General features: G+C 35.7%; 1 protein-coding gene across 1 annotated transcript in view; it reads left to right on the top strand.

The window, feature by feature from the left end:
• LOC107747036 (disks large homolog 1-like) overlaps window positions 1-21161 on the top strand; it is a 96983-nt gene that overhangs the window by 23980 nt on the left and 51842 nt on the right. The window contains exon 4 of the mRNA XM_016561451.1: window positions 4131-4196. Within this exon, the coding sequence (XP_016416937.1) occupies window positions 4131-4196 (66 nt within the window). The remainder of the gene's footprint in view (window positions 1-4130; window positions 4197-21161) is intronic.

Here is a 21161-nt window from a genome sequence, read left to right as displayed (position 1 = left end):
AGCTCTAAAAGCTCTAAAATTGTCTCTTTTGTTGACGGGATTATCAATTTATGTGTTAAGCGGTCATGAGATTCTGTCGCAAATGAATCCAGATGGGGGGGGTCAGTTCTTGCTGTCCTAGTGCTTGTCGATACCGGAGGTGGTTTGGTAAATCACCCTCATCTTGTGTTTCTTGTAAAGATAAGCAGAGCGAGACAGGAACTCATTTGAGAAAGTTGGCGCCTGGGCTGACCATGGTTCAGCTTTTACGACTCTCATATGGTTGAGAAGAGATGTTAGTTTTCTGATGGAATGCGGAGATTCCATCGTTCATTGGTGTGATGTTCGCAAATGCCTTACAAAAGGCTATGATTTCTGCTGCATGTTCAAAGTCAAAACCCTGCACAGTACACTCTAAAAAATGCTGGGTTGTTTTAACCCAACTTTGGGTCAAATATGGACTAACCCAACCGTTGGGTTAAATTTTTACATGAAATTTTTAACCCAAAAGTTGGGTTAGTCCATATTTGACCCAAAGTTGGGTTAAAACAACCCAGCATTTTTTAGAGTGTACATTCTACAGCAGGGGTCACCAAACTTGATCCTGGAGGGCCGGTGTCCTGCAGAGTTTAGCTCCAACTTGGCTAAACACACCTGTCTGGAATTTTCAAGTATACTTATTAAGACCTTGATTAGCTGGTTCAGGTGTGTTTGAAACTCTGCAGGACACCGGCCCTCCAGGACTGAGCCTGGTGACCCCTGTTCTACAGGCTCACGGTTTCAGAACAGTTCACAATAAATGGATGCTGTGTGTTGATACCAATCAATTGCTTATGATATAATGTTGATAAATTATGATAATGTTTACTTTATGGTGTTATAGTGTTCATCTTTTTGAATGAGTAGCCAGCAATAGTGAAACATAGACTTTTCATAATAAGACTTCTAGTGTATTTTGGGCTTGTTTATATTTAAAAGTCCTGCATTATGCAAGACGGTTGTTTTATTATTATTATTATTATTATTCAAAATTATTCTCGTAGCTTCGTAAAATTACGGTTGAACTCCTGATGTCACATGGATTATTTTACCGATCTCCTTGCTATGTTTCTGGACCTTGATCGTGGTAATTACATTGCTGTCTATGGGAGGGTCAGAGAGCTCTCAGAATTCATAAAAAATCTTAATTTGTGTTCCGAACACTGATCTATAATAGAGAACTGGATTGCTCATGACGTCATGAAAGTGAAGCTGCCGTGCCACCATATTGGTATTCCCCACTATTCCCATACATTCCATTGAGTTAATAGGAAAAAGTGCGAATTCAATGAGAAAACATCACCTAACAAGTCAGCGTTTTTAAATCTGAAGTATCCCTGTACATTCTTAAAATTCAAACACCCTAGGTGTAAACAGTTTTTTTATTTTTTTTTATGTCGGAGATTTCCCCTGCTTATTAAAAAGTTATGTTCATTACAGCACATCAGATGAACATGATAAATATCAGACGGACACGACCTCAACATATATATAAAAAATGACAAAGTGCTCATTCTCAAATCTGAAGATTTATGCTTTGTATAACAAGTTACACACATACCTTAATTCGCCTTGTAGTTATTCATTGTTTATGTAATTTTGTTATAGTGTTTTTATTTGTACAGTAGGCTTACTGCAAATGCTTCAACAATAATTTCGTTAACAGCATTCGTTTTGAAGCAGGCAATGATTTAAACAGTGGTTAAATTAATTAATTTAACATATACATAACATTTTACATGGAAACGGTAATGTTAGTAAACATATTTGCGCGATTTTGGAGAGTCTGACATAGATGTCGCTCAGTCAGGACATTAAAAATATACACAATTTATTCAGAGAAATAACTGACTAACGGACTTAAAGACATGAAGCTTTTTTTCCAAGATGATGCATGGTAAGTTAAGCTTTTCATTTCAGTACAACATAGAGCTATAAAGTAACAGAGGCTATCATTGTATATCCAAATCAATTTCTGATACTAATACATTAATTCCTGAATAATTATGTACATAAAGAAATTGGCTATATTTGTGTTGGATCAGTTAACGTTAATGTTACTTGTGTCTGCAGTGCGCAGCAGACACACCCACCTTAACGATTTAAATATATCGCTTATCCTGCCCAAAAAGACCATAAACATTGGCGATAACATCTGAAGTAAAAACGAATTATATACACCTAACATAAAAACTAATCCCGTGTGACTGATTCGCTTCAAATCAGGTGATTTTTGGTCAGTGTTTTAGCTGTGACTCAATGGTGCTCTCTGCCGGTAGGGAATAGTAAGATGGCGGCTCGAACACTTCCAGTGGCTTCACTGTCTGTCGGCAGTTTAGAACGCAATGAGCGATCCAGTCATTATATATAGATCAGTGGTTCCAAAGATGAACGGAGGTCTTACAGATTTAGAACGACATGAGGGAGAGTAATTAATGACAGAATTTTCATTTTTGGGTGAACTAACCCTTTAAAAATAACCCAGTAAAATGACCCAACAAGATGAACCCAGCATTTGGGTCAAAAAGAATAACCCAGCATTTTTTAGAGTGCAGAAAAACTACCCAGCATTTGGGTAAAAAATATTAAAAATAACCCAGTAAAATGACCCAACTAGATGAACCCAGCATTTGGGTTAAAAATAATAACCCAGCATTTTTTAGAGTGCAGAAAAACTACCCAGCACCTGGGTACAAATATTAAAAACAACCCAATAAAATGACCTAACAGGCTGAACCCAGGATTTGGGTTTAAAAAAATAACCCAGTATTTTTTTAGTGTAATATATGTGTGTGTGTGTGTGTGTATGTATGCATGTGTCCCTCATGTCAAAATAGTCTGTGTTCTGGCAGAGCTAAATGTAATTTGATGGTTTATTTTGGAACTTTCTGAAGTCTAGCTTGTTGAAGAGAGGACAGCCCCCTTGGGGGAGGTTTTATTTCTCAGCATAGAGTCAGTTGACAAAACTCTGCAGTGTGTGAGCTGTGTGTCTTGATCCCAATGTCTCATGGTCTCATAAGACAGAAGGACATCATGATGACATCAGCATCTTTAAATATGCATATGTCCTCACTGAGCATTTAAACTTTGACATGCAAAACAAGTTAGTTATTGCATAATAAAATTCACAAAAACCTATGCACTTCTTATGTTAATGCCATTGTTTGTCAGTTATCATTGTCATTTCTTTTAAAATAAATTAATACTTAAATTTAGTAAGGATGTATTAAATTGATCAAAATGGATTGTTACGAAAGATTAACAATAGAAAAAAAGAGATCAATGTTACAAGAGATGTCTATTTCAAATAAATACTGTTCTTTTGAATTTTCAATTATTTAAAGAATTCTGAAAAAAACGTATCAGTTTCAACAACAATATTAAGCAGAACAACCATTTACAACATTAGTAATAATGAATTGTTTCTTGAGCATCAAATCAGCATATTAAAACGATTTCTGAAGGATCTTGTGACATTGAAGACTGGAGGAATGACTGCTGTAATGAAGGCTGTGCCATCATTAAATTACATTTTAAAATATATTAAAATAGAAATGGTTATTTCAAATTGTAGTATTTTTTTTCACAATATTACTGTTTTACTTTATCTAAATTATGTATTCAAATAAATGCAGCCTTGTACACAAGTACACAATGCTTAACAAAATATTTGTGTGTGTGTGTGTGTGAGCGAGAGAGAGAGTGTTTGTGCTGCTACGGTTGGCTGTTATTGCACTATGTTATATAAGTGTTGTGTTTGTGAATTTCAGACTGATGCGTCTGGCCTTCTTTCTCTTCAGTCTGCCTTATACATTATATATTATTTGTGGACAGAATTTCCAAGCAGAATTTCAACTTAATTCTGTGACTTCAGATAAAATGTTTTTAATTATGCATTAATTTATAATGTATACAAGCAATATTGCCCTCAAAATCATACTTTTAGCCTGAATATCAGCCATGCTCTTGAATATCAACAGCTCATTTCATTGTGTCATATTGTTTAAATCAATATCAAGAATATCATTATTATTCTTACTGTTTAAGACACTGGAATGTACCAGACACTAGAGAGAGTGTTTTCATCTGAAAGAGTGTGTTTTTGTCCTCAGCTGAGAGAAGAGAGTCGCATGGAGCTGACAGTAGAAGAGCCTGCTGCAGGAAGCACCAATACAGAGGTGAGAAACACAGTCTTTCCACATTCTGGTCAATATTCTGACAGATGCAGATTGTCGTATGGCAGTGTTTACACCAGCTTCGCATGAGTAATGCAGGCAGAGAGGGTTTTCCCTTCCCTCCTTCGGATGATTTATATCCATTTGGAGAGACGCCTCAGACTGTTGATAAGTACTATATCGATTAAACGGTGAGAGGTTTTAAGATGAGTTTTTCATAACATAGCAATCCATTATCAAAATCAAAATGCAGGGACATTGAGTGTTTGTCACATTGCTTGAGTGTTTGTCAGTTTATATACTATTACTGTTTGTACTGCTGGGTCTAGAGTGCAAGAAATAATAATTGAAAACAGTATTATTTACATACTGTTATATTATTTATTAATATTTTGAATGAGCTTTTGTTGTTGTCCGTTTTTACATTAATTTTAGTTTTTGCATTTGCCATTTTTATATTTCTGTTTAGCTTTGTTCCATTTCATTTCTATTTCTATTGTAGTAATTTTAGTTCAACTTAAGCTAACTTAGAAATAGCAAAAAAGTTATGTTGATGTTTAATCTAATATTTATTTTATTTCAGGTTTAGTTTGATTAATAAAAACATTTTATTTTTATTTTTAGTTAACAATAGCAAGAAGTGTGTTTGTTAGAGGATTTTAAAGGCACACATTTAAAGGCAGCACAAATCAAAATGAATCCTATTTACTTTTTTAAATAAATGTCATTGTTCTTCATGTGATTTTCTTCCTCAATATCTCACTAAATATTAACCAATAATATATTCTATCGATGAGCCAATATGCCATATTTCAAAACTTAATGCACTGCAAATCCATTTCATGTTGTCTTTATTCTCATTCCCTTAACACACAAGTCCTCTTTCTGGCTCACTCAGAGTTCATTTGGTAAATTCAGAGTTGTGTTTTTTTTTTGTTTTTTTTTGAGAAATGATTGAAAGAGAGCTTATTGTAGTATTTAACTGCAATATGGAAGTTATCTGTGCAGCGGAGCTGATCGGTGACAGCGGCGTTCATGAGAGACTCGTCCTTTCTTGGAAAAAGCTTTCTTAATTACCTCTATCTGGCAAGGGAACTCCATGCTCCGTTAGGAATTTAAATATGTGAGAGAAAGAAAAAAAAAAACCTCGAAATTAAGATAAGCTTTCACCTCATTAAAACATCTACCTTTTCAGAAAAGTTAGAGTCCAAAAGTTTGAAGATCTGACATTTTTAATGCATTCTCAGCATTCAGCATTTAAAATAAAATGGGTCTTGGAGACCTTTGGGACAGAGGGATTTAAAATGAGTCTGGCGTCCTTTGTCTGTATGCACTGTTAATGGGTGGCTAGGATTGAAGTTTGAGCTGTGTATTTTTGTTTGTGGAGCCTGTTTTTCTGCCTTTTTTTTTTGCCAGTACAGCTCCCATCTTGGAGGCGTGTTGATCTCCAGTAATTGCCACCACTGTCTAACTAAACCAGCTTGGATGCTCTCAGCATTTTCCCAGCAGTGAGAAATACTCATACATGCAAGAACCCATGCTTCTATTCTAAAAACCCGTTTCTGAGCTAGAATCATTTAAAAAGGAAACCTATTTTAGCCCATATCACAGAGGGCAACATATTGTGTAATTGTGCTGACCTTGTGTCAGTATGAATTCAATCGTGCTTTAACAATATGAGCCTTTAGTTAGCCAATCTGTGTTATGAGTGACCCACATATACTCAAGACCAAACCAAGGACTCTGAGTTTTAGACATCTGTGGCTTTTATGTTTTTGAAAAGAGGGCAGAGCCAATTATAGGCAGGCACAAAGACAAACCCAAAGATAGCTGGAATAATACAGAAAGACTAGATCTGTGGAAGTCCAGACAGCAGGGTGGAGGTCGAAACGAGAGCTTTCGCTTTTTCTGAATGAATCTGCGGCAACTCCCTCTTTTGTTTTTCAAGTGGGACACCTGAGTGTCTTGAGGTCACTTGGTTCGTAGATTCTCACACACAGATTCCCTTCGGCTCTACCAGATGTCACGTTTGCACACATGAGAGAGCAGCACTGCCCGCAGGTGTGTCGTCTGTAAACGTTTACAACTGCTCTGTGCCTTAGGTGCTCATAAAGTCACACACACACAATACACATAGCTTTGTTGTTGAGTCGGATTGCAATGTTGTATCCTGCTAAATCAGAGTCATCCATAGAAAATGAGCTTACGCTGAAATAGCGAGGGAGTTGTGGACACAAAGCCTCAGGCCAAAATAAAAAGTTTTAATCTAGCTTACCCAAGAGGTTTTCTTTGTGTGTATCGTTGTTCTCATAAAAAAAGAAAAACATGTAGCATGGATTGCGGGGTCTGTCCTGCTGACCCGGGCATGAGTGATATGAGAGTAAAGAGGGTCTGAATGATGAGCTTAAACTCTTAGTAGTTACAAAGAAAGCGCTTTATAGAATGTAACGTAACTTTAACTTTTCAGAATCAGTTGAGTTGTATTTAGACTAATATGTGCACCACCAAAATAATTTCCTTAATCAGTATTGTTGTCAGTAAAAATATTTAAACATCTCTTAAACAAAATCAATTTACTTGTAAAACAAAATTTGTATTACATATCTTTTGAATTTTTCTTGCCCCATTGACGTAATTTTGTCATCTTGTACACATACATCTATCAAAATGTAATAAAGATTGTGCCTAAAACAAATAAAAACAACAACAATAATAATAATAACGTTGTAATAACAAAAAACGTTGGGCTTTTTAAAAATGTTTTTAATAAGTCTCTTATGCTTACCAAGGCTGCATGTATATGATTGAAAATACAGTAAAAACAAAAATTGTGAAAAATTAATACAATTTGAAATAACTGTTTTCTATTTTAATGTATTTAAAAATTTAATTTATTCCTGTGATGGCAAAGCTGAATTTTCAGCCATTACTCCAGTCTTCAGTGTCACATGATCCTCCAGAAATCATTGTAATAAGCTGATTTGCTGCTTAACCTATTATTATCAATATTTAATTAATTCATTTATTTATTTTTGCTTTATATTTTTGTGCAATCTGTGATACATTTTTTCAGGATTCTTTTAGCAGTAAGTTTTAAAAAAGCAGCATTTATTTGAAATAGAATTCTTTGTAACATCATGCATGCCTTTACTGTTTATTTTAATCAAATAAATGTCCTTGTTGAATAAAAGTATTATTTTCTTTAAAAAAACAACAGCTTCTTAATGGTAGTGTATTTAAAATGAAAAACACAACAAAAATACTGATTAAGAGAATTATTTTTGCTATGGGGTGCATTTGCTGCAAACATTAGACACAAAAGTAATTTGCATATGAAAATAAGAGCCCACAGCAGCTACAGGCTTGCTTTTAATTTTTAATTTTTCAATTAAGTTTTAGCTTTTCTTGTCTGTAATAGACTGACAAAATTGTTTCTGTTTTTCAGAACCCTATTCTAGTCCTTTAGTAATTTTTGTAAACTTTGTGAGGGGCCTCTCTTCTGGAAACCGGGTTAGCGTAGTGGACAGTATGCTAATAGTTTGCTGAGAGTTCATGTAAGGAGAACACAAAACAGAACTCAGCACTAAAACAAAGATTCCCTCGCCAAGTTCACGTTTGAGCTTAAGAGCCACTGTTTCAATGTCCTGACGACCTTGTTTCTTAGTTATTCCCCCGTGTCTGTGGGAAAGTGTTGTGGAGAGGAAGTTAAAGCACTCGGTCTATAATATGATCACTCAAAGCAGCTTTGAGGCCCATCTGCTGAAGGGCTTAGTGTGTGTGTGTATGAGAAGCGAGACATAGACATAATGTGTGCAGAGGCTATTGAGATGCTAGATGCAGAATGAAAGCCATGATCAGGGTGCTGTTTTGCGAGGAGCTGGAATTGGAGGAGCGGGCAGTGTACAGGCAGCAGGTAAGACTGACCAGAAGATGAGCAAGATAAGAAAGATAGCAGGTCTGGGTAGTAATACAGCTGTTACTTTAAGAACTACCGCTCTGTGCCAGACAATCCAGTGGTCATCAGCTGGAAAGCCAAATGGAATTTTAAGTGCTTGAAGATGCTTTGTAGGAAAACTTTTTTTGTTGTTTTTGTACAGACATGCTGTATGCTCTTTTTTCCTCCTTGAACATAGAGATTTGTTTTACACATGCAATAGCAGTTCACACAATTATAATTTTATATATTTTATTTATATTAAATTTGTATTTATATTATACTTTATACATATAAAAATCATGATTAGATTTTATATGCTGTATTACGATTCTTTCAAAATACTTTTGCTGTATTAAAAAGAGAAAAAAAGTTGAATGCAGGATTGGAACAACATGAGTAAATAATGACAGCATTTCCATTTTGGGGTAAACTTTCCATTTAGCCGTATACAGATATTTAACTGAACACAAACCTTTTCTAGTAATCGGCTCACTTATGAAGTAATTTATCTATTTCTGGTAAAGTACAGGGTTAACTTTTCATATGACCCCAAATCTTCATTGTTCTCATTCCTCTACACTGATAGATGTCCGAGATCCTCTAAAGATTGAAATCGCCCCTTCTATTGGTCACATTTTGTTCTCAAGACTGTTTTATTTATTTTTCAACAGGACATAAACACTTCATGGTTGTTATTTTATGACTGCAGTAAGCAGCTCTCCCCTGTTGTCTGTTTATTCATTTAAAGTACTTGGAAAGGTCTTGCTATAAAGAACAGATGTGTGATGCATCAGGCCTGATGTGCCAATCTCTGCTGAAGCATTGCTGCAGTTTCCTCTCTGTGACTGCTGTCTCTTTGTCTTGTGCTTGCTCGCTAGCCCTGTGCACTTAAAAGGCAGGTTATTTGAGCTTACCAACGGTTCGGTGGTTTTCCAAGACGCCCTAAAATAAACCCTGATTGATGTTGTCAAGGTCAGCGTGAACTGCTCACTCACACCCCTCTCTTAAACCCTCCAAACTGCCCATTCTTACACTTCATTTATCTGCACAACTGGCTTGGAATCAGCTTAGCTGTGCTTCAAACAATCAAAGGAGGAAAAATCAAAACTCTCACAGCACAAACAGTGACTACAATAGCTATTTTCCCAATGGTTGTGCAGATTCTCAGAGCTCTCTCATCTGCGAGGGGTTGAGCGCGTCTGTTCTCTCGCACATGGGTGTGCGCGTGTGCGGCGAGCTCCAGAGGAGGAGGGATGCTGTGTGATCTCAGAGGCAGCAGTCTGAGCCCCAGCCATGCGGCTGAGCAGCGGATAGTGCTAACAAGCGCCGGGCTGTAGGACTACGGCAAGATCATGCCTGCACAGAGAGAGGACTCTCGCCTCTGTCAGCGTTAGCTCCAGCCGTGCCTTCGTTCCTCTCCTTTTCAGTCTCTCTCTCCTCTGTCACCTCTTTCAATTTGTTAATGTGGTGCTGATGAAGGGGAAACTAGCTTGAGCTGTTTGGCTCAGGATGGATTGTCTGTGTATTGTCACAACTAAGGTAAGAAGAGCTGGAAGTGGATGAGTTTGAAAGGGAAGAAGCTTTTTTGTCCTTCCAGCTGTGAGTATGTGTTGGCGGTGTTATTTGTTTCATATTTCCTTGATGTTTCTTTTAAAATGGACTTTTTAATGCCAGTGTGTTCATTGGTTTACGTGTTGCATTAGAGTGTTGTATTGTATCAGGCTGAATCCCACGTCGCCGGCTCTGTAGAGCCATCAAGGCGTAAACTTGTCGGAAACTTGCATCCACAGATAACGAGCCTCTCTGTAGGCAACGGGGCTTTTAGCTCCTGGAGCCAGACACAGTGCTGGTGGAATACATTATTGATGGTCAGTCCATCAACAAACGGTCCAAGGCTTTATCGGATTTTACCGCCTTCGTTGGTGCAGGTATCTGGACAGGAAGCCCTTTGAGTGGCATTAAAGGATTGAGAGTGCCAGACTGCCAGCAGTACATGGGCTAATGGGGTTTATTTCACTGGAGCAGAGCTGCTCTGTTTTCATGCTTCTAAATATACAATATGAGTGATTTGATCTTTGCATCTCTCTTCAGTTTAATGTTCTCTGTAGACTTGTCAGCGAGGGAGGTCTTGTTTCTAATGTGTAGACAGCTATCGCTCTCATTCACAATCAGATCCTGTGATTCACAAACCATCCTGTGAACTGAAATATTAATGTTTGTATTTTCGTGCTTTGTTGAATCAATGCTAGAAGTGCCATTGTGATGGTAATGCGGGCAGCTTGGCTCAGTGCGGTGAATTCCAAATGTGGTCCTACTACAGCTGAATGGCAAGCACCTTAATGCTGATTGTTAAATGGTCAGGTGTATTTTGTATAAACTTTATAAACCCTATAAAATTGGCTAATTAATATAAGGCATCTTCAATAGTTTTTCCATACCCCTGGAAACAGGTGGTGCAGTGATTGTAATACCTTTATACCTATATGTTTTAAAGAAAATAATACTACTATTCAACAATAAATCAATCAATCAATCAATCAATCAGAAAAGATGGTAAAGACATTATTTAAAATAAATAAATATGTTCGTTCTTTTGAACTTTGTTCATCAAAGACACCTAAAAAATTTTTATAACAGGTTCCACAAAAATATTAAGCAGCACAACATTTGCTTAATGTTTGTAACATTAACATTAATAAGAAATGTTTCTTGAACACCAAATATTAAAATGATCTCTGAAGAATCATGAGACACTGAAGACTGGAGTAATATGAATAAATGACATTTTAAATCATATTTAAATAGAAAACAGCTGTTTTCAATAGTAATATATATTTATATATATTTAATATATATATTTAATAATATTATTGTTTTTATTGTATTTTTGATTAAATAAATGCAATCAGTTTTGATGATGTAATATCCAGTCCCAGCTGAGTTGCTTACTCAGATTTTTGCTTTCAATTCCTTAATCACCCACAGGAATTATTTTAAGCTTTTTTCTTCAGTTGGACTTTGTGAATCACCGTTCATGTCTTATGAAAGAGAAGTATTTTCTGTGCTCTGAGTGGCTAGGTGAAGTTTTTCTTAGACATTTACTTAAGTTTTAAGGTACACAGAGATCTAGAGAGCAAGTTGCCAGTGTAGCCCAATACATAATGTAGTGATAGCAACTAAGTGCCACACATCATTTGGGTTCTCTCTCTCAGTCCCAATAAGTAGGCTAAACCCAGTTAGAGTTATACACAATTTTTTTAATGAATACTTATTTAAACACTATTTAATATTTACACTATTTACTTAAACACTGATTGCTTTTTCCTGTTTTTTTTCTCTCTCTCTCAGGGCCTTTCTCTTTAGTTTACTGACTCCTTCCTGCTTCCCATGTCTGCCATAATGTTGAAAATAGTTATTTCTGTTATTTCTATTAAACTAAGCCATTTTTACTGCTGACCCCAGTTGCACAAGATACATAGAGACTATAAGAGGCCAACTGCTCAAGAAAACAACCAGACTCATTTAGGAAGCACTGAGCTTTGCGGTTAAAAGAGCACCATCCTGGTTTGTAGCAATTTAGCAGTGTAATGATGCTGTTGACAGAGATCTGGCTCATCTGTAGCACCCTGGGAAGCACAACTCAGGACTCATAGGGTGAACCCCTCCGTCTGGTAGAAAAGGTGAAATACGAGTGAGAACATTAGATGGAAAAAACAGATACATCTTTGGCCTGTAGAAAGCAGTTTTTCTCTTTTGCCTGTAGCTGCTGACTGATGCCAAGACTTAAAGTTGGCCCAATTTGTATGAAACCCCTATTGTTTGTTTATATTTGTTTTGTCCATACAGATGATTTCAAGATAATTAAAAACACTTCTACACCTTTGAAGCACATTTATTATTTGTATGTATTACTCATTTATTTTTTTCCATAAAATATCAAAGTTTTATTGAAATTATGGGGAAGGCAGGATGTTGCAAGCCAAATTGAAGCGTGTATCACCCACACGAGTGCCATTGCAATCAGTACAGATATTCAGATTTAGATGTCTGCATAAAAATACAGATTCAGAAAGTCATAAACTTGTCATTGTATCATCAGGAGAAAGACAGTAGCAGAGAGAACAAGCTCTTGTTGAGGGAATATCCTCCCTCACAAGAGCCAATTATATTGTACACGCTGAGAATCATTATGCTGTGCTTCATCACAGGAAGTCTTTCCTCCAACAATGCCGTTGTCAGGTTTTTTTTTTTTTTTTGGCACTCTGGCTGTAAATATTTCGTGTGAGTTCCTTCTATTTTAAGTAAGTGAAGTGTACACGCACATCCAACGCCCTCCACCCCCTCCCTCTACTTCAAATGCACGCAACAATATATCTGCATCTGTCTCTCTCTCTCTCTTTCTTTGACTTCCTCCACTCTCTTTTGGGTAGTTAATGTTACGTAATAGTTTGCGGGATGCACTCAGTAGGTTTTGGCTGAGAGAATATCATCCCACACACACGCTGTGTGATGCTGGGTGTTTATGTGTGTGTTTCAGTCCCCCATCGCAGCTGTTTTTAGTGGCTTGGACAAAGGTGATGTAATGACAATCACTGCCTCCACCCCAGCAGGGCAACCCTCTCTGCTTGCCCTCCTCTCCTCCGCTGGACAGTGTGGGATCTAGGGTTCATCTGTGTAGGAAACGCTCATTGATGTATTTTTTCTGGCCCACGAGGCCACTCGATCTCGTCTCTCTGTAGCTTTAGGTAAAGTTGAGTATGTCTGCAATTCTTCTGTTCATTCATTCAGGCGGAGGTGTAAAATTTGCAATGGACATTGCCTACATGCTTTGAGGAGTTTTAACACTTTATCGCTTAAAGTGCCGTTCACACCAAGGATGGTAACTATAATGATAAAGTTTTAATAATCTTTATAATATTATGAAAATAGAGCAGTTCACGCTACAACTTTAACAGTAATGACGCAGAGGAACAGTATACTTGTAGTCACTTTCAGAACTTTTTTTTTTCAGTTGATAAGCGATACAAATATTGACAGCCAATCAAAATCCACCCAACTTTAAAGATAGATGCAGTAGATATCAAAACTTCAGCACATGCTTTTAAACAGAATGTTATCATCTGTTTGTGTGGACACTAATATAGTTATGTTTAAAGTTATCATTCTTACTGTGAATTGGCCTTTACTGAAGTTGTTGCTGACATTGAACAGTTGGAAATTAGTGCTGTCAAACGATTAATCATGATTAAAAAATAAATAAAAGTTTTTGTTTGCATAATATATGTATGTGTTCTGTGTATATTTATTATGTATATATAAATACACATACATACAGTATATATATATTTTGAAACTATTTACAGGTCTATATATTAATATAATTTATATTATAAATAAATAAATTTTTCTGAAATATATACGTGCATGTGTGTCTGTATTTATATAATAAACATACACAGTACACATACATATATTATGTAAACAAAAACTCTTATTTTGGATGCGATTAATCATTTGACAGCACTATTGGAAATTAAAAATAAAATCTATATGTGAATCTTCTAAATCAGAAATTAAACAAAAACTGGATTGATTTTCATTGTTTGTGTTCATGGCATAGTTTCAGCTTTCAGATAATACTAGCTCATCCTTACGTTCCACTCTTATTTACTTTGGTTTGGAGCAGAAGGCTCTCTTTCTAGAAGGTCATTAAAAAATAATAATAATAATAATGGATTTAGTGTGGGTCATCTTTAAATCAGCAGAATAGGGACAAAATGGAACACTGTTTTTCCCTCTCAAAATGTTTTGCCATCAGCCTTGTATGGTACACCCTGCAGAGTAACATAAATTGAATTAGTCCTAGGGTTAATGTCTTGTGAATGTGTCGCTGCTCTCTAGATCAGGGTGAGTAGCTTTGTAGTACTGCTGAGTTCAGAGTTGTAGAAAAGCCTTTCTGCGTCTCTGAGCGCCCACCCTAATCCTCTCATTGCATTTGAAGATGTACCAGAGCTAAAGATGTGCAGTGGGGCTGGGACAGCAGATATTTTCAGAGCGCTGCAGTGACATAAGGCCAAGTATGAAGACTAGGCTAAACACCGTAGTGATTTAAGCTGCTGTTAATGTTAAGCATGTGTTTTTTTCTATTACCTGATAAACATCTCTAAAATACATGAAAGGAGTGAAATTATTTCCTTATAAAATAAATTCTTCGTGAAGCCAAACACTCAGGAACTCACACAAAGCAGATGCCATGCAATAAAACAATAAAACTTGTCTGGAGAAGAAATCTTCAAAGAGAGCAAACAACACCTCTCTCGTCGCCCATTTACGACCCCCTTCTCCCCCTGCCCGCTCTGCCTCTCCCTCTTTCCCCCCAAAAGGTTTCACTCAAAGTTCATTAAGAATATGCATATCCCACATATCATGTATCTTGTGAACCTGTTGTTTTTCCCCTTCATGTTTGGTGACATTTTAAAGGTCCTTGTGCGATTGGTAAATTGGTTTCAATTTCAAAGTAGTCATTTATATTGTGAGAAAGATTTAAAACTTTTGTAGAATTGTGTTGTGTTGAGGAGGGGGTGTGTCCCCCTTTAGGGGTCTGTGAGAATGTTTCCAGCCGGGTGTGACCCTGGATCACAGAAACTAACAAACAAAAGGTCTTTTATGTTTTTACAACTGATTTAAAGATTTCTTTGTCTTTGTTCTTGTAGTATTTAAGGGAATGTTGCAAATCAGTCTTTTACCTGACTAATAATAAATTGTTATATTTGATTTATTCTGAACTTTTCTTTAATTAATTATGACCAGTAAATCATAGGAGGCTAATGCTACCGTAAATCTGTGTCCAGGATAGTACAAACTAAAGGTGCATGAATGAAAGGAGCAGCAGGCACTACATCTGAAGACCTTTTGATTTATGTCTATCACTGATTTAGCAAGATGTATGGAAGTGGCTAAATTAAGTACACTTTTTGTAAGAGTGAGCAGTAGGCAACCGACAAAAAGGTATTAGCTAACTTATTACACCCTCTGACTAACATCAGACTGGCTAGTTTGCGTCCGTGAGTTTACCGCAAACCCGGGGCGCGTATCTCTGAGCGGCATTGGGTCCCTGATGAACGAATAATTTAAAGTATGGGATTTCCAGAATACTCAAATATCTAAATTAATAAACAATCGATATCTGTGATCAGCTTTTGATTAGAAATATTGCCTAAATTTAATGATCACGTGATATTGGTGTCAGATTGAAAACGGAGCTAGACAAAATTGAAACTAAGTCCTGATAAATTCAGAAGCGCAAGTAAAAGACCGAATACGCATTAAACCTTCGACCAGGCCGCTGGATTCCGCTTTTTGGGCTGGCGGGTGGGTCCTTACATACACTTCCATTGAAAAGTTTAGGGTCGGAATTTAAATGTTTGGTCCCACTTTATATTAAGTGGCCTTAACTACCATGTACTTACATAAAAAAATAAGTACAATGTACTTATTGTGTTCATATTGTATTGCAAAACACTTTTGCTGCTATTGAGGTGGGATATGGGTAAGGTTAGGGACAGCTTTGGTGGTATGGGTAGGTTTAAGGTATAAGGGATGGGTCAACAGTGCAATTATAAATGTAATTACAGAAATTAATTACAGATGCAATTACATGCAGATATATTTCAAATATACATACAATGTAAAAACATGTATGTACACGATAAGTGCATTGTACCAAATGATTAATTTAAATGTAAGTACATAGTAGTTAAGGCCACTTAATATAAAGTGGGACCAAATGTTTACATTTTTAAATTGTATTTATTTTTATTTTTTTTAAAGAAGGCTGCATTTATTTGATCACCAATACAGTAAAAATCATATCGTGAAATATTGTTGCAATTTAGAATAACTGTTTTCTGTTTGAAGGGGACCTATTTAAGCCCTCAGGTCAAAATGGACCACAGAACATGTATTATTTAATGCTGTAAATGCCCCTTTTTCTCTCTTTAAATGCAAATGAGCTGCTGCTCCCCACCCCCTTTTCAGAAGAGGGCTGTCGCTGCATCCCAATTCACCTACTTAATATCATACCCTAAATGTATGTGCTCTTTTTGTGAAGAAAAAGGACATACTTTTGAGTGTGTAGCAGAGGCAAATAGGCAAGCTTTGGGACATGCTGCTTTGTCATAACTTCGTCTTTAATGGACTGCTCTATTGCTTAGTTACGTGCATTCTTTGGACTTTAAACATCCCTGTCAATCATCTTGTCACAGTTAACATCATCCACATTTTGTATCATTTAATTTCCCAACGTACTGGAGAGAAATTAAGTAGCACAAGCGTGGGTCTTTATGCCGAGAACTCTCCTCATGTGTTTGCATAATGATGCGTTTAAAAGTTAATGACCAGCCGTGTCTTTATAAAACTTCAAAAAGTAATCAAACTGTGAGTTGATCTCATTAGTTGTTGTATGAACAGACTTTTTAACATATCTAAACCTCTAAAGTTGTTCATATGTGAGGGATTTACATTTTAGATGTTGTCAGTTATTCAACAAATAAATAGTCTAAATAGCTATTACCTTTATTGCACAGAACTATCATAGTCATCACACAAAACAGGGACCTTCAGACTGTGTATAACAGGAAGATTGCTCACAGCAGGCTGTTTGAAATGTATTGTTGAAGGCTGTGGTTTTGTTGCAAACTTTTGATGGCTGTAGCAGAGGAGTTTTAAATGAGATTAATGAAGTTCTTTGAGAGAGTTTACTCTGCTCTGCACTTTAAAACACTTTGAAACTGGCTATTAGTTTGTGTGAATGTGATAGATGGGGGAAATGCTTGGGAAACCTGTTTGAAAGCAGTTTTTATTTTTATTTTTTCTGAAATTCATTCTGGTGCTGGAATTCCCACTAGTGGCTGCAGGGAGCTTTAACATGCTCACTTATGCGTTCACGGCAACCCCGCTGGCTACATAATCCATTCTATAGCAGAATATCCAAAAAATGTGGTTCCCTGTAGTTTTATGGGAAAATAACTCCTGCAGTGTGACAGCGGTACAGTGTTGTTACACTATTGTGCAGGATTGCCCCAGTTCTCCCACTGACACCTCACATAAAGTGGTATGATTACCCTACCCTGAGGAGTTTTGAAGAGGACTGTTTGTAAGGCGCTTAATGAGGTAATAACTGTGATCTACTGAACGAACAGAGGCAGCAGAGGAGCGTGGGGCCGCTCTGATGGAGGTCCGCTGTGTATCGAGTGATAGGAGACTCTGAGCACTCAGATTTGTGCTCTGAAGTGTGTGATGTATGTTAATGAATGTGTCTGTGCCGCAGCCTCCAAGCGCTTTAGAGTACCCTTGGAACCGAGGTGGGGATTTGCATGGCCTAGGTATTGAGAGGGAAGTCATGCAACGTCACACACAAACACATTTGTTATCATCATCATGTTACTGTTATCATGGACTTCACATTTATCTCCTGTTATTTTTTTCCTCCAAACCTTTCTGCATTTTCATTTTTACATTTTCACAAATACATTAATATTTTACTCATGGGGACTGTTCATTGATGAGCACAATTTATTATATATATATATATATATAAAAAAATAAAAAAATATATAAAACAATTTTGGTTTTATTTTATTATGTTTTTATTATATATAGGATTATTCTTGTGAAATCATTTAGTCCCTACAGTATAACTAGATCTGACCTAGATCTGACACTCTTTTCCAAAATATGACTTCTATTGATTTTATATGAAGTAAAATTTTAACAGACTAACTCTAACTGTAAAAGAAAAAAAAAAAAACATTGACATCGATTGTTGCATATCACAAACTTACAGTATAATATCCCTAACAATATTAATCTTTTACTATGATTATATAGTCATGATCATGTTAATTTCTAGCTTTTATATACACATTTTTAATTTATATATTTTAGATGTATGATCAACATTTCAAGTTGTATAAATGAATATTAATGCATTATGAACAAACATGAATTAATAATTAACAATACTATATTTACGTAGTAACCTAGATTAATAAATGCTGTAAAAAATGTTGCTTATTGTTAGTTCGTAATACATGATGAATTAAGCATGGTTCTCATTGTTAGTTCATAATAATAATAATAATAATAATAATAATAGCTCATTTTTAGTTCATAATATTGCACAAAAATGTTTGTTTATTGCTAGCTCATACTAATTAATGGATTAAACGTGGTGCTTATTGTTAGCTCATAATTATGATCAACATTTCAAGTTGTATAAATGAATATTAATGCATTATGAACAAACATGAATTAATAATTAACAATACTATATTTACGTAGTAACCTAGATTAATAAATGCTGTAAAAAATGTTGCTTATTGTTAGTTCGTAATACATGATGAATTAAGCATGGTTCTCATTGTTAGTTCATAATAATAATAATAATAATAATAATAGCTCATTTTTAGTTCATAATACTGCACAAAAATGTTTGTTTATTGCTAGCTCATACTAATTAATGCATTAAACGTGGTGCTTATTGTTAGCTCATAATACTTAATGCATTAAATCATGTGAACAAATTAAATATTATTGTCAAGTGTTAGCAGCTGTTTTTCATTTATTTCTAAAAAAAATTTCCAAGTGAGGACAGTCCCAAATGTCTCCACAGGAAAGTTTTCTCAGATTTAGCACACTTTTGGGGGCATTTTGGTCCTCAAACTATACTACAAGTACGTACACAAACATGGTTAACTGTAGCTGCATGTCCAATCTGGCACATGCCCATCAGGATTTGGGCAAACACTGCCAGAATCCTGTCTGTCTGGAACGTTCCTGTAAAGGGAGCCAACAGTCTCAACAAGCATGGAGTTGTGGTTGTAATATTTGATGTTGTGTATGTGTGAGTCAGACAGAACACTGAAAACACACACACGCACATTTACGACAAAGTAAATTATGCATAATGTACCCAAATGTGACTTCATCCTACTAAAGAAGAAAAAAGGGAAGTAGACTAAGATAGAAAAAATTTGTTCCATGCACAGTTGAGTTATATAATATATAATTCAGTGTTACCTTAGCAGAATTCCCTCAAGAGGTGTTGAGTGCGCTTGTATCAGGTGAGATGATGTGGCATTAGAAAAGCTTGACAGGCGTTGTCTGATTGTACCAGTCAGGACACATACTTGCATCAGTCAGTCTTTAATGTGTCACTGTCAGAGGAAGAGAAATGTAATTTGAGTTTTATTTATTTGTTTACTTCGTTCTTGCCCACTTTAACCTCTGCTTATGCAAAAACATATACATATACTGTATCCTATAAGTCTATGGTGTTGGATCTAATATTTAATTCAATTTTAAGAAAATGTATTTATTTCCCTCACGTTCTGGCCCTGTTTAACTGCATCATATGGTTCTGTGGTGTTAAATGTAATATTTAGTTCAGTGTTATTTATGTATGATTGTATTTATTTACTTAATTCTTGCCCAGTTTAACCTCTACATATACATATATCATACAAGTCTGTGGTGTTGAATTTAATATTTAGTTCAGTGTTCAAAATATTTATTTATTTATGGTTCTGCAAATATGTAGATAGGTATGTAGATATATCATACAGGTCTGTGGTGTTGAATTTAATATGTAGTTTAGTGTTATCAGGGCTCCAGACTGCGACCAAATGGTCGCATTTTGCGACCATTTTTTCTGCCGGTGTGACTAAATTTTGTGAGCGGTCGCTCTGTCGCGACCACCGCATTCTTCAACTCGCGCTGCCATTTCTGTTGTATATGAGAGACATCAAACGGCAAACGAAACAAAAGCGTAACAAAATCCTGCTACTTGTTTGGGCTGCGCAGCATGGACCGTTTATCAGCTCGGACCGCAACACAAACAAACTTTTCCGAGCTCAGAATAGCTTTACTCGGGAACCAAAGTTGATTTCGCAACACTGTTAAAGCACAGCACTGCAAGATCCAGTGAGAAGCGTTTGAATACGCCGCAGAATGAATAAAGGTTGCTGCGAGATCTAGTGAGATGCATTCAAATTCTGCACAGAATTCTCTGTTATAAACAGCGCTGACGTACGTTAGAAAACCAGAAGCAGTAACGATAACTGTAACCATGGTGTTGTGGTAGAAATAGTCGAATGTTATTACATTATTCATTTCAGGGTTTGTACAACCTTTTGAGAGAGAAATTCAAGCACTTTTCAATGACTTTCAGGCAATTCACACAACTATTTCCAGCACTTTAAAGCTCTAAAATGATCCAATTTTAATATTTTTTTATATTTTTTTTATGGGATGACCAAAATATACTGTGGTGAACAAACACTTATATAAAATTAAAAAATACATCAAGTCACCATTATAACCTGTACATGGCAGCAGAGGAGCACTTATTAGTCATTCATTTATACTTTTTCCTTTATATTTTAAAATTATAAAATCACTATTATAAAATATCAAATCATCAAGAAAACCGATTTTGTCAGAGTTTTGCTCTTTTTTTGTGTATGAAGTAAGAAAAATCAATTTGTGACTAAATCACACATAATCACTGAAGTTGTTGGTCAGTTCCATATGAACATGTAATATTATTAGTAACTGCACTTATTAATGCAAAACATTAGTAATTTTATCATATATATATATATGAAGAGTTTGGTTCCGAAACTCGATAAATGCCATTTTAAAAAAAATCAGTATTGTATCAGGTCGGTATTGAAAAGTCCATTTTTAATTTTATGCAAAATGCGATTTTTTATTAATGCCATTTATGTTTTTGTTAATACAGCGTATAGCACTAGTCAACTAAATGAATGTAACATGGCAAAGATGAATGCACTTTTGGAAGTTGAATGTAAGGGAAATGTCATTTTGGAATTTCTGTGGTCTAATTTGATATTGTTGTTCATGTTCTTGTTCATGATGAAATGTTCTTTTATTGCTGTAACTAATTTATAGCATTAACAAGATGACCCATTCATTTTGGGAGCGATGACTGATTGAATGTATTTTTAGTC

This window comes from Sinocyclocheilus rhinocerous, unplaced genomic scaffold, assembly GCF_001515625.1.
Source record: "Sinocyclocheilus rhinocerous isolate Xijiao unplaced genomic scaffold, SAMN03320098_v1.1 scaffold708, whole genome shotgun sequence".
Taxonomy (NCBI): domain Eukaryota; kingdom Metazoa; phylum Chordata; class Actinopteri; order Cypriniformes; family Cyprinidae; genus Sinocyclocheilus; species Sinocyclocheilus rhinocerous.
This window is presented reverse-complemented; position numbering and strand designations above follow the sequence as displayed.